General features: G+C 42.8%; 1 protein-coding gene across 1 annotated transcript in view; it reads left to right on the forward strand.

The window, feature by feature from the left end:
* Positions 1 to 13,991, forward strand: part of RBP3 (retinol binding protein 3) — a 17,236-nt gene continuing 3,245 nt past the window's right edge. The window contains 4 exon segments of the mRNA XM_030030719.2: positions 1 to 1,307; positions 1,309 to 3,163; positions 10,744 to 10,934; positions 13,793 to 13,935. Coding sequence (XP_029886579.1) covers positions 115 to 1,307; positions 1,309 to 3,163; positions 10,744 to 10,934; positions 13,793 to 13,935 — 3,382 coding nt within the window. The 5' untranslated portion in view covers positions 1 to 114.

Genomic DNA, 13,991 nt, shown 5'->3' on the forward strand with positions numbered 1-13,991 from the left:
TTCAACACAGGGATTTCAGTGTGATTCACAGAGACTCATCGGAGAGCTACATTCAACCTGATAAAGAAGAGGTTCTGACTTCTTTCCTTCTTTTCTATTCCATACAGAGACAAAATGACCAGGACACATTTCTTCCTGTTTTCAGCACTGTTCATGTGCAGCATATCTGCTGAGGAAATCTTTCAGCCAACGCTAGTGCTGGACATGGCTAAAGTCCTTCTGGATAACTACTGCTATCCTGAAAACCTAGTGGGAATGCAAGAAGCCATTGAACAAGCAATCAAGAGCGGGGAGATCCTGGACATCTCAGATCCAAAAATGCTGGCCAGTGTCTTGACAGCTGGAGTGCAGGGTGCTCTGAATGACCCAAGACTGGTGATTTCCTATGAGCCATCACCACATGCAGCTCCCAAAAAAGAAGCTGAGGCTTCCCCCACTCGTGAACAACTCCTGAGTCTTATTGAGCATGCAGTCACCTATGACAAGCTGGAGGGCAATGTTGGCTACCTGAGGATTGATTATATCATAGGACAGGAAGTTGTGCAGAAAGTTGGAGCTTTTCTAGTGGATAAGGTGTGGAAGACACTGATAGAGACATCTGCCCTGGTGATAGATCTTCGCCACAGCACTGGGGGACAGATTTCTGGCCTCCCCTTCATCATCTCATACTTGCATGAAGCAGACAAGATGCTGCATGTTGAGACTGTATACAATCGGCCCTCCAACACCACTACAGAGATATGGACACTGCCAAAGGTGTTGGGAGAGAGATACAGCAAGAACAAGGACGTCATTGTTTTGATCAGCCGCCACACCACAGGAGTGGCTGAAGATGTGGCTTACATCCTCAAGCACATGAACAGGGCTATCACTGTCGGGGAGAAGACAGCTGGGGGCTCACTGGACATCCAGAAGCTGCGTATTGGCCCCACCAATTTCTATATGATGGTTCCCGTGTCACGATCTGTGAGCCCCTTGAGTGGGGGTGGACAGAGCTGGGAGGTGAGTGGGGTGATGCCATGTGTGGCTACTGAGGCAGAGCAAGCCTTGCAGAAATCCCTGGACATCCTGGCAGTGCGCAGAGCAGTGCCTGGCACCCTAAGCCACCTCGCAAACATATTAAAGGACTATTACAGCTTAGTGGAGCGAGTGCCAGCGCTGCTGCGGCACCTCGTCGCCTCTGACTTCTCTTCTGTGCAGTCAGCAGAGGACCTAGCCACCAAGCTCAACACTGAGATGCAGACCTTATCTGAAGACCCCCGCCTGTTGGTCCGAGTCATGATGCCAGGTGAAGCTGCTGCCCCCCCCTGCCGAGAAGCCGATTGCAGTGGCAGCCGACTTACCTGACAATGAACAACTGCTGCATGCCTTGGTGGATACTGTCTTCAAGGTGTTAGTGTTGCCAGGCAATGTTGGCTACATGCGCTTTGATGAGTTTGCAGATGCCTCTGTGCTTGCTAAGCTGGGACCTTACATTGTCCACAAAGTGTGGGAGCCCCTCCAAAATACAGAGAACTTGATCATGGACCTACGTTACAACCCTGGAGGCCCTTCCTCCTCTGCTGTGCCTGTGCTACTCTCCTATTTCCAAGATCCTGCTGCCGGCCCTGTCCATCTCTTCACAACCTATGACAGGCGCACTAACCATACACAGGAGCACAACAGCCAGGCAGAACTGCTGGGCCAGCCCTATGGGGCTCAGCGTGGCATCTACCTGCTCACCAGCCACCACACTGCTACAGCTGCTGAGGAGTTTGCTTACCTCATGCAGTCCCTGGGCCGTGCCACACTGATTGGTGAGATCACAGCGGGAAGCCTCTCACACACCCGTACCTTCCCTCTGCTGCAGCCTGAGCAGGGAATAACCCGTGGCCTAACTATCACAGTTCCTGTTATCAACTTCATTGACAACCATGGGGAAAGCTGGATGGGCGGAGGAGTTGTGCCTGATGCCATAGTGTTAGCTGAGGATGCACTGGAGAAGGCTGAAGAGGTGCTAGCTTTCCACAAGAACATGGGAGTACTTTTGGAGGGTACTGGGCAACTCCTAGAGGCTCACTATGCCATCCCGGAAGTGGCTGTTAAGGCCAGTGCTATGCTCAGCACCAAACGGGCCCAAGGAGGCTATCGATCAGCTGTAGACTTTGAGACATTGGCTTCCCAACTTACCAGTGACTTGCAGGAGGCCTCGGGGGACCATCGGCTTCATGTCTTCCACAGCCATGTGGAACCAATACCAGAAGAACAGCTTCCCAACATGATTCCCAGCCCTGAGGAGCTGAGCTACATCATTGAGGCACTGTTCAAAATTGAGATATTGCCAGGCAACCTGGGCTACCTTCGATTTGATATGATGGCTGAGGCAGAAACAGTGAAGGCCATTGGGCCCCAGCTGTTGCAGATGGTATGGAACAAGCTGGTGGACACGGATGCCATGATTATTGACATGAGGTACAACACAGGTGGCTACTCCACTGCCATCCCAATACTTTGTTCCTACTTCTTTGAGCCTGAGCCTCGGCAACACCTCTACACTGTCTTTGATCGTAGTACCTCCCGCAGCACAGAGGTGTGGACTCTCCCCCAAGTCACCGGCAAGAGATACGGCCCCCTCAAGGACATCTACATCCTAACAAGCCATATGAGTGGCTCAGCAGCTGAAGCTTTCACTCGCTCAATGAAGGATCTACACCGGGCCACAGTTATTGGTGAGCCCACAGTAGGTGGTTCCCTCTCAGTGGGCATTTATCGTGTTGGTAACAGTTCCTTATATGCTTCCATCCCCAGCCAAGTGGTGCTTAGCCCAGTCACTGGCAAAGTATGGAGTGTGTCTGGGGTGGAGCCACACATCACCCTCCAGGCCAGTGAAGCCCTGGCTGTAGCTCAACACATTGCCAACCTGCGTGCCAGGGTGCCACAGACACTGCAAACTGTAGGCAAGCTTGTGGCAGATAATTATGCCTTTGTGGACATTGGGACTGTTATAGCATCCAATCTCACCAAGAACATCAACAAAGACCGTTATAAAAGGATTAATACAGAAGAGGAGCTGGCCAGGAAGGTGACTGCCAACTTGCAAGCTCTTTCTGATGATGAGCACCTGAAATTACTCTACATCCCTGAACACGCCAAGGACAGCATCCCAGGGATCATGCCAAAACAGGTATAGTTCTCTTGTACCCATCTATACTGATACCAGCTAGAATGGGAGCATTGAGTCAGATATCTTATCTTGTTTCTAGACCATATCATAAACCCACCAGGATTTACCTGTACCCAGAAGAGAAGCCAGTGCCTGAGTGGGTTTTGGAGGCTGAGCGCTCTCTGACACTAAGGCAAGTCAGGGTAGTAGCTTTGGTAGTAGATGGTAGTTCTGGATGCATGCATTTGGGAACAAGCTTCAGGCTGTGAACCTCTTTCAGTTGCCATCTGCCACAAGCAAATACACAGGCTTCATGGTTAGAGAAAAGATATCTCATTGTCTCTGTGATCTCCCCTCTTTCAGTGCTATGGCTTTTCAAGCTGTAATAAATTAATGCAGAAACCCACTGGTTACAAACCAGGTTTGTAATTTAAGAAAAATTTGGTTGGACTAAAGTAAATTAATACACCTGCAAAACATACAGCCATATACTCTTTAATGGATTTTTCTCTATAAAATTGCTGTACCTGACTTCTATTATACCAGAATAACAAACAACTCCTTCGGTAGTGACAGTGGAAATTTGTTCTGATTGTATCTCATGCTTGGCATCAGACAGTTTCCCAGTGACCTAGAAATACTTTGGAAGAAGTATCTGGGTGGAAGTTAGGTGACCCCAGGGAGAAATTGATTTTTAATAATCTACTTTTGCCCTTGCTGTGTGGTTTGCATAACAGTCTGTGCTTTGTTCTGAGCCTGGGTATTTATACACTGGTCTGCCTTGGCAATCCTTTTTGTTCATTGTTGTGCTGGAGGGAGCTCCCAGGAGCACTTGTTAAAATTCCATCTTCAAATTAAAGGCAGGGTTAGGATAACCTGATCCCTTTCTTGGATGAAGTTAGCTCCTTTCTGGCTACTGCTCTAGCATGGCTATATCAGAGACATCTTTTCTCCAGGGACTCATAAAATTACTTTTTGAAGAGAATGCATTTGCCTTTGCAATGAACCAGAGTATACCAAGTGTCAGGTAACTATTAAATGTTTCCTGGGGGAGGAAATCTGTGGGCTTCCACTCTCTGAAGTTTTTGGCATGCATGATTTAAAGTGGGCATGACCTTTGTGGTATTATCTCCAACACTAAGGTTAAGGACAAAGTCTAATCATTGCCAGGGGAGTGCAATTTTTTCAAGTTTGTTAACCAAGAGATGCTGGCCCGATTCTTGCCTCTAAGCTTAAATGGAAATGATTAATTAAAGGATTTTTCTATTCCATCAATCTCTTTCCCTCCTACATTTGCTGGGTGTAGAAAACTTCATTCTAAAGATGTTTTTGACTGAGTATCCTGCTAAATTATTAGCAACATACTAGTAGTGATACATCATAATTTCTCCCCATTCTACAAAGTTGGCCCATCTTGCAAATTAGTCACTGTTTTCACTGAAGCTGTTAATGGATATTGTTGACTATTTTTACTTGTTCAAACCTTACTTACTGTATTCAGACCTTGAATGTTGAGAATAGGATGTACAGGACAAATATCTTATTTGTCACATGACATGAAATTCTGATCCTGATAGAGCTAGTGAGGAAATACCATTATACTAATTAATGCCTCTGTTTACCTCAGTTTGTTGTCAAGCAAAATGATTGGAAGCGGTCAGGAATACATCCATAAGAAGGAAATCACATCAGCGTGGATGAAAATCAGGACAAATGTGAGATTTCTTCAAGGGGAAATAATGTATAAACAGCAGAGGATCTCTTATGAGGCTAAAATACTTTCCAAAGTCATATGCATTCCCTCACAGTGCTTGAGAAAATTGGGAGAGAGAGACACAAGAGAGCAGTGTTAAGACATTTTAAGGCAAAAGAGGGTGAGTGAATGAAGATACTGAAGTCATTGAAGTAAAGGCTTTTTCTAGTGATAGAGATGAAAGAAAATTCACTTTTTCCACAGAGCGCTGGGCAGCAACAGTACCTTCATTCCTGCCTTGCTTTTGCAGAGCCAAGAGAGGTACTTTCGGTGGAACATTTCAGGAATACTCCATACCAATAACCCAGAGAGCAAATGTCTTAAGATTACAGTGAAGTTTACATGATGGCACTAATTGCATTTGTAATTTTTTTTTTTTTTTTGACAGTCCTATACATGGACATGGTGGCTCTTCTAACCTGTATCACATTCGTTCCTCAAAAACCTAAGAGCTCATTTTTCTCTTGTGCTACCTAACTTCCAAGCCACCCTTTCCCTTGACAGTGGGATTTTCTTGATAATGACCTTGACAGTGAAGCAGATCCAACACAATTAAATGAAAGTGATGATGAATAACTGCAGGAAGGATGGGATGGGACATAGGAGACAGACAAGTGAAATGCATGTAGACCTTTGCGTCTGCTACACTAGAATAGCTGCTGAAGCATAATACAGGGTAGTGAATATGTCTCCTCTATGACAGCAGCAAGGTCAATATTAGCCAGAGTTGTCTGCTGCATAAATGCCACTTTCCAAAGTCAGACTTCCCAGAGGCAAATATTGTATATATTGTTTGTGATTCAGAAAATAGCATTTTGCTTATAAGACAGAGCTCTGTAAACTTGCTGATGCTCAGTTCAGTAATCCCTACTTCTTATTCTTCTGTTTGCCTCCCTCTCCCTCCAGTCATACCTTCCTTTCCATGCTGAAACACTTGTGTTCTTGAATATCTGAGTATTGTAGACTACTTATGGAAGAACTTCTGCCTGATTTTGGCAAATGTGTTACGTCAATTTTAAGTGACAAGAGTCTCCCTGAGTGACACTTTTGGCCCCATGATAATGCCCAAATGCTTTTGATGCAGCCTTCACACCTAAGTGAATTTTTGTATTAATGTTTTAGATAAGCAGCTGAAAATGATGCTCAGAGTAAAGGACAAAAAGGAATCCTTTATAAAGAGAAATTGTTCCTGCATTTGAAGTCCTCCTTTTCCCAGATAAATAATATGTATCTATAGGAGAGTATTGTACTTGCTGAAGGAAGCAATAGTTACAGATATTTCACCAGAAAGGGGTATAGTTTGCTTATGTCCCTTCATTAATGAGTGAAATCAAAATGCTCAGCCTCAAAGTGTCAAGATAAATAGTCAAATTGCTACATCTGTTGCTAACAGGTGGAAAAAAATTGTTGTGGGCCCATACAATGCTGATTTATGTCAACATAACCACAGTAAAATAACTGGAACTATACAAGTTTATGCAAGCCAAAAAAAAATGTCTCGTGTTTAACTCTCATTGACTCTTCACCTTTTGCAATTCATGCTTGCTTCTTGTATTTGGTGCAGAAAAGAATATGACACTTTGTTAATCACTTTTGTTCTTTTTCTAGTACCCTTCATCTTCTGATCCTGATACTCAAGCTCAATGCAGCTACATTTCCAGTTACAATCCCACCAAAGAGATCCATTTGTGCTCATTTTTTTCCATTGTCATTAATGTTACAGTAGATTTGGCCATTAGTTTTAAGGATTTCCAGTGGGTTTTGGATGAAAATCAAAATTTAGCTATGAATCATGTTTTCAAATTTTGCTTTCAAATGTAATCTTCCAGGGCATTGACTAGAAAATAACTGCTCACTGTCTTGCAATGAGTATGTTACAAGCTGTGTATTGTCAGAGCAGGCTTACACACCGCTGTGCAGTGCCGCCCTTTGCAGGGTGAAAGTGCAGCTTCTCACTCTGCCCTGCACTCCCTCAATGAGGACTGAGAGCCTTAAATAACCTCTTTTAATCCTTTCCAGAGCACTGTCCCACAGAGTTTCAGCTTTTGCTTGTGGTAACCCCCCCCCATCCTGGCTGTCTTGGTGCAATGGAGGGCAGGATTAGAATTCAAAGCTACAGTTCTGGAAAAACTGAAGAAATGATCTGTGAAAAGCAGGATGAGGTTAAATAAGAACACATGCAGGGTTCTTACACAGTTTCTAGGGTGATAGTAATTGACTGCACAACTCTGGGAGGAAAACAGCTTGTTTAGGGGGAGTCCTGTAAAAAAGTATATGGGTTCTTCTGCGTTCATAAGCTGAACACAAGTCAATAGAGTCAAGTTGTTACAGTAAAAAATAATAATCATCAAACTGGAATGGATAAGGAGGAATATAATCAGTAAGACATGTGAAGTCTTCTGCTACATTCGGCTCTAAAGAAAATTCAGCTAGAGTATACTATGTGCAGTCTTGGGCAAAAGTTTTCTGGAAAGATGTGGCTCAAGTGGGGATACAGCAGAAAAGAGGAACAGGAGTAAAGAGAAAACTGAATAAGAGTCATCTTGAAAAAGTTTAAAAGATTTGAGTTGTTTATTCCAGAGAGAAGAAAACTGAGAGGAGACATGAAAACAGTCTTCAGATACATAAGAGGACATTTCAAATATGAAGAGAATAATCTGTTCCCTCGTCCGTGGTAAATAGGCCAAGAAGTAATGCACTTAAATTGTAGAAAGTAGTGAACTTAGCTGTTTACACTAGATGTTAAAAACATCTTTGTGATAATAAGGCTAGTGACGTACTAGACTGGATTGCCTGGAAATCACCCAGTGATATGGGTGTTTTTAAGAGCACGTGAGAATCAGTTGTCAGGGATATAGCTGATCCTGCTCAGTCCTTGAGCTGGAGGACCTACTAGGATGGACATTTCCATTCCAGCCTGTGAGGGTACACAGGGAACCCAAATGTTATTCTAAGAAAGAAAGGCGTAACCCTGCCACATAGCCCCCAAGATCTCATGGTTCTTAAAGCAATCTCAGGATTTGCAATGGCACAAGAGTGTTGGCTGATAATATTTTAACAGCTGCCAGTTGACAGCACTAGCAACCTTAATGGAAATCAGAATTCCATTAAAATGGTCAGCACAAAATTAGCTAGGAAAATACAGGTTCCATCTAAACAGACAAAACAACTTAGGGGAGAGTTGAAAGGGAGAAAAGAGGAAAGAGAGGCACAGTTGGAAAAGTAGTTTGCCCATGGTTGGGGTATGTGTCAGTAGCAGAACTGGGGATGAAACTCCATGCATGAGTCCCAGGGCAGCATTCTAGGTCCTATTTTGTGTCACATCATTTGTTCCAGTTAGGCCACTCACTTGTGGAAGGAGGCTGCAGAATAGGGCTGGAGACCCTATATAGTTAACAAAAAACAATTCTTCCTTTGCTTAAGTGGTGTTAGCTTGGAGATCCTTTAGTCTAGCCACATTGCTTATAGTGTTCTTACTAAGGCACCTGAGGGTTTATATTTAACATCAAGTCATTTGTATGTAAACATTGCTTGACTGAACAGCAGGATCTTACTTTCAGCTGCATCCTGTCCCAGCTTGTCCTTGGCCTGCAAACAGAGCCCTGCCTTCCAAAGGAGAGCACACTGTTGCTCTCTGAAGCTAGACTTACTTCCTTAGGTACCAGCAGCACATGGCCCATGTGCCAGTGTCATGAACCTGCAGTATTCTAGGACAGTAACTCTCTCCTGTCCGTCCCAGCCTCCTCCCCTCTTTTGCTTAAAAAATAGGAGGCTTGCCCCCCCCCCCCCCCCAAATTACATTCTGAATGCTTTTCATCCAACTTCTGGTCTTAGAGCCTTTAGAATAGATATACTTTCATACCTTTTCCTGCAGCCATGAAGGCGAAGAAGAGTTGAAATCCGTGTACATTCATTTTACCCCATGAGACCTGAGGCTTTAAGAGCAACCTGCCCACCTTCAAATCTGTAATGAATTTCCAAGAGTTAGCAACACTGCTAGCAAGTACTGAAGTCCTCAGTGAACAAAGATGTGATGCAGCACGGTAAAAGAACAAGTAGAAAAACAATTTACCAGACATAGACAGAGAGGTTGTGCTTAATCAACATGCTTATAGGTATGCATCTAGCAATTATTGTTGGAGACAGGGCTAAGGAATCTGTGTGTTCAGTTAAAATATCATTAGTAAGTGGCTGTGAGTAACACATCAATTTTATTTGTAGATGTTACCAATGAATGATGACTTGTTTCTCCTGGGGGGACCAGTACCTCTGAACTAGATATAAGCTCTGTCAGAACAATGCAATGCATGCTGGATATATTCTTCAAAACTGTGATTTGTTAATCAAAGTACAGTGGGCAGATCAAGTAGCATTGCTGTCACTGGGAAGTGGATTGGAAATGACAAACTCAGTAGTGCTGGACTGATATTTTTACAGTCCAGAGACAATGGTTATTTTCACAAGGTACAGTGAGAAAGAAGGGTACAGAAAAGGACTCAGTAGAGTTTGCTTTTACCATCAGATCCACAACTACTGGCCAACAGGGCTTTTAAATTAATGGTTGAAATTTTGGCATACAGAAGGCACTGAATGATGAAGCAGTCCAGGGCAGCCAGAAGTGTGATATGGTGGGTAATTTTCCCCCAGGTGAAGGTAAAGTGTTTGAGCTGTGTCAAATACAGCCGCATTCACACACATTGGAAACCCTCTTTCTGCTGTGGCAGACCTGCTTTTGGCAGGAGCGCAACCCCAGGCCAGAGCACTACATGTAGGGCAGGAGATTGCCTGACTCCTCTACAGTTGCAGAAAGCCCAAATACCTCCCAAATCCTGTGGCATATTGCAGGTTGGGAGAGCACCTTTTAGCACATGACTCATTGCTCACTCCTTGTACTTTTGAGTGTGAAAGTATGGATTGTCTGCGGCTGAGCTATGGCAGAGGGCAACTGATTAAAAAGCAAGTATAAAATAATTTTCACAGCAACCCAGAGGAGAAAGGCCAAATTGCTGAAGGTCACATAAGTCTCATATATCTCAAAGCCTTATCTCCTTAAACTGAAGGAGAGTCTTCCATTTTCATATGCATGCATGCAAAACAGAAGTTTGGCAATAGGAGCAGGCTATGTCTCAATGCATGTAGGGGTTACTAGGATAACTTTATTAGTTGACTACACATTGCTATTAAAAAAATGTCTGCCATTTAATAACATAAGCTAACCAAAATGAAATTAATCACAGCCTAACACGTGAGACTCCAGGCACATGGCCACCATATAAGAGATTTAACACGTCTGCCTCATGAGTATCCTAGCACATGCCCAACACATCAGGTTCCTCACTGTCACAGGGGCTGGCTCATTAAGAGTGGCTGGGGCCAACCTCACCTGTAGCCAGCCGCAGTTTGTCAGCTGAGGCCAATCAAGAGATTATAGAAGTCCCAAGTGCCTTATTTGGAAAGAACTGCTAAAGGAAACAAGGGGGCTTGGGTGGCAGGCCTGGGATAGTGGCCTATGCTGCAGGCTGGTTCTTGTAGCCTTCTCAGCCTCTTTGGTCCAAGGAAATTCCTGTATTTTTGCAAAATAAACTGAGCCTTGACAAATAGGTGCCTGATACAGATTCCGGGCATGCTATTGATGCACCCTATACTGGGCAAACAATGCAGCAGCCAATGCTAACCTATGTTTAATATGCAAAAATCTTAATATTATTCATTATGTTCTTCAAACTTGGTCATATTCCTCACATGTGTCCCACCTGGACTAAATTTGACCCATGTAACTCTTTTTAAATCTTGTGCCAAGCTATCAGTGCCAGAAAATGATTTGTTTTGTTTTTCCAAACTCTTTCAGATCCCTTCCCCAGAAGTATTTGAAGATCTGATTAAATTTTCATTCCACACAAATGTATTTGAAAACAACATTGGCTATCTGAGATTCGATATGTTTGGAGACTGTGAACTTCTAACCCAGGTGTCCGACCTACTGGTAGAGCATGTTTGGAAGAAAATTGTTCACACAGATGCATTAATCATAGACATGAGGTAAACCTTTGAATGGCAAATAACCAAAGCTCTTTCAAAACAGCATTTTATTTGTAACAGTGAATTAGCTTTACATGGTTTACTGTCCTGTTTACAGGCTAACATTGCTGCGATTAAATGAGAAAAGGAAAACAGCCAAGGAAAACAATAACAGTCTGGAAGTATATCTCAAGACAAATTGTACCATCACTTGAGATGTTTAGAACTAAATAGGCAAATTTAAGGAATATGTTGCAGAACACAATCCTGGATGTCACATCTGTTTTCTTTCTCTGATTTCTTTCTAATCTAACTCTGCATGTGCCTTGTATTAATTGTGTATATATGGCTTAATTAAATCTTTTACTGCGGGCAGTGGTCAAGTGATTGAACAGTCAAAAAACCAGCCCATGCATAAGGTTGTGTTACAACACCTAGTTTGCCATATTTGCAGTGCTAAATTATCCTGGGCAACCAGCCCTGTACAGAATGACCCTTGTGCACAGAGCACAAAAGTGGCTTAAAGGTACTGTATCACTCCTAGACCCTGCTGCAGCAAGCTACAACATCATATGCATGCTCTCAGCTTAGAATTCTGTTGGACACGCCAGCGTGTCAACAATGCTCCAAATCTTATGAGCCAGAAAATGGATCTATTTGTTGCCATCTACCAAAGCAGATGAATATAACAAATATACATTTCCCATACAATATTTAGGTAAGCCATTCCCTTGTTTTGGTCAAGAGGTAATGTTTGTGAGCCCAGAACATTAAAAATATCAACTAAAGAAAAGAAGGCCTTTGTAAGAACTCATTTTTAATGCTAGAACCACTTATGTCCATTGCCAACATGGGCCTTTCAGTATTTGGTAATCTTCTTAATATTATTCTGGGATCTGCAGCACGTGCAAGCAAAGATAAGCACGGCGATGAGAGCAGAGAGAGAGATCTCACTGTGTAAGCACAGAGGAGGCAGGGCAGCAACCAGAAAAACACACCCATGACTGAATTCAAATTCAGTAAAGGCACCACTGTCTTCCAATAGACTTGAGATAGCACTGGGACTTTCATCTTTCTTGCCCCAGTTTTCTCCCAGGCTAAAACTCATATCAGGGCCAGGGTCAAAAAAAAAGCAAAGGTGAAATCATGTCCCAGGTACCAAATGGTCTTATTATAGTTCTTTTCTTGGGTTGCTTTGAGTTTTTTTATATTTAATGTATTTCCAGCCCTTTGAGTGCACAGAAAAGACCCAGTCTCTGAAGGCATATAAAAGAGAACCCCAAATATTTTAACCTTTGAAATTCTCCCTAAACCAATCTTGTGATTTTAAGGCAAGGCTGATAATTTCAATTTTGCATGGGATTAACCATAATGAATAATGTTTCTCATCTTGCAAGTTTCCCTCCCTGGAACAGCTGGGCCACTCATGAACTTCATATTTTGATCATTTCAGTTTTGCATGGGATTAACCATAATGCATGTCTCTCACCCTAATAGTTCCCCTTCATGGAACAGCTGTGCCACTCATGAACTTCATATTTTTAGCCTTCACAGTATTGAGAAGAGACACTGCTAAACTAAATAGCTTCCCTAATGTCACACAAGAAGTCTGTAATGAAGTACTTGCCTCCAAAGTTAAGCTAAAACTCTTCAACCGCTCAGTCATTATTACTGACTAAAGTTTCTACAGTTTCACTGTCTGCAAGAGAGTCCCAGGAAGAGCTCTCCAGCATTGCCTCTAGCTACCTGCTTGCCACTGACTTCAGCCATGATGGCAGCTGTGGGAAACTGGGCTCTGCTGGGTCTAGCTGCCTCCTGGGTTGTGCAGCAGCATCAGGACCTCCTGGCAGCACAGCACTATCTGGGACACACTGAAAAGGCTTATTTCAGTTCTAGCCAGTCACAGTGTGAATCCAGCATACAGCTCCCAAATGCTGCAGAATAAAGAGGTAGCTTCACTCTTTGGGACAGAGGCCTTCTGGGTTGTCTAATCCTTTTCTGGAGGTGAAAAAAATTTAGTTATGGACTGAACTGAACAAAAGTCATTTTTTAGCAGGTTTTTGCTGGAATGTCTGTGCCAGGCATTCCTAACATCACCTACAGGAAAGCACTGTATCTATCTCGTACTAGTGGGCAAAGTACAAACATTTCCAGTGCTGTATGTGCTCTAGTATTAGTGAAAAGTGACAGACAAAAAATAATTTGGTATTCCATTGTGTGTATTCATAGCAGGGGTTCTCCGATGACACTTAGGCTCTTCAGTGAATTTAATCTTCAGAGACTGGTATGAAATTAAACTACAACCACAGTTTTCAAACATGACTGTCCTAAATGAAGCAGCTAACACAATCTTTAGGCACAAAAAGAAATGGCCTGATCTTATAAGGTGCCAAACACCAAGTATTCTCATTGTGTGCAGCAGGAAATAAGAAGACAACAGTTCTACAAACATATATTGCTTAAATTGGGATCTACATTTATATATTAGGATTTAGGTATTTACTCATGCTGCCTATGTCAGGAACAGCATGTGTTACTCAGAGTAGAAGAATAACAAGAATCTGATGTTTCTCTGCAGATTAAGAGTCTTTGCTTACTTTCTGAATTTTTTCCAGGTTGAATCAAGAAAAAAATAGATCATTCAGTTTTATGTTTGCTTTTGAAGTCAGTTGTGGGCAATAACAGTCCGAGACTCTTAGATAAGATTTTGTTTCTCTGATAAATGTGCAAATGCTGATAGGGGAGAATGAATGTAAATGTGCCAAAATGTAGCCATAAGCCCTTTCAATACTGATGTTCAGGAACAATACTTGGAAGGGAGAGTTACTGTCTGCCACAAATTTTCAGTTGTTTCCTTAATATTTTTAATTTTTGAAAAGGTACAATATTGGAGGGTCCACCACTTCCGTAGCAATCCTATGTTCATACTTCTTTGATGAAGGACACCAAATTCTCTTGGACAAAGTTTATGACAGACCCAGTGACTCAGTAAAGGAAATATGGACCCAGACACAGCTCAAAGGTAAAATGACTATTTCTTTTTAGAGTAGCTTTTCATTTCAGATGTCCCTCCTTGTG

This window comes from Aquila chrysaetos, chromosome 11 (assembly GCF_900496995.4).
Source record: "Aquila chrysaetos chrysaetos chromosome 11, bAquChr1.4, whole genome shotgun sequence".
NCBI lineage: Eukaryota > Metazoa > Chordata > Aves > Accipitriformes > Accipitridae > Aquila > Aquila chrysaetos.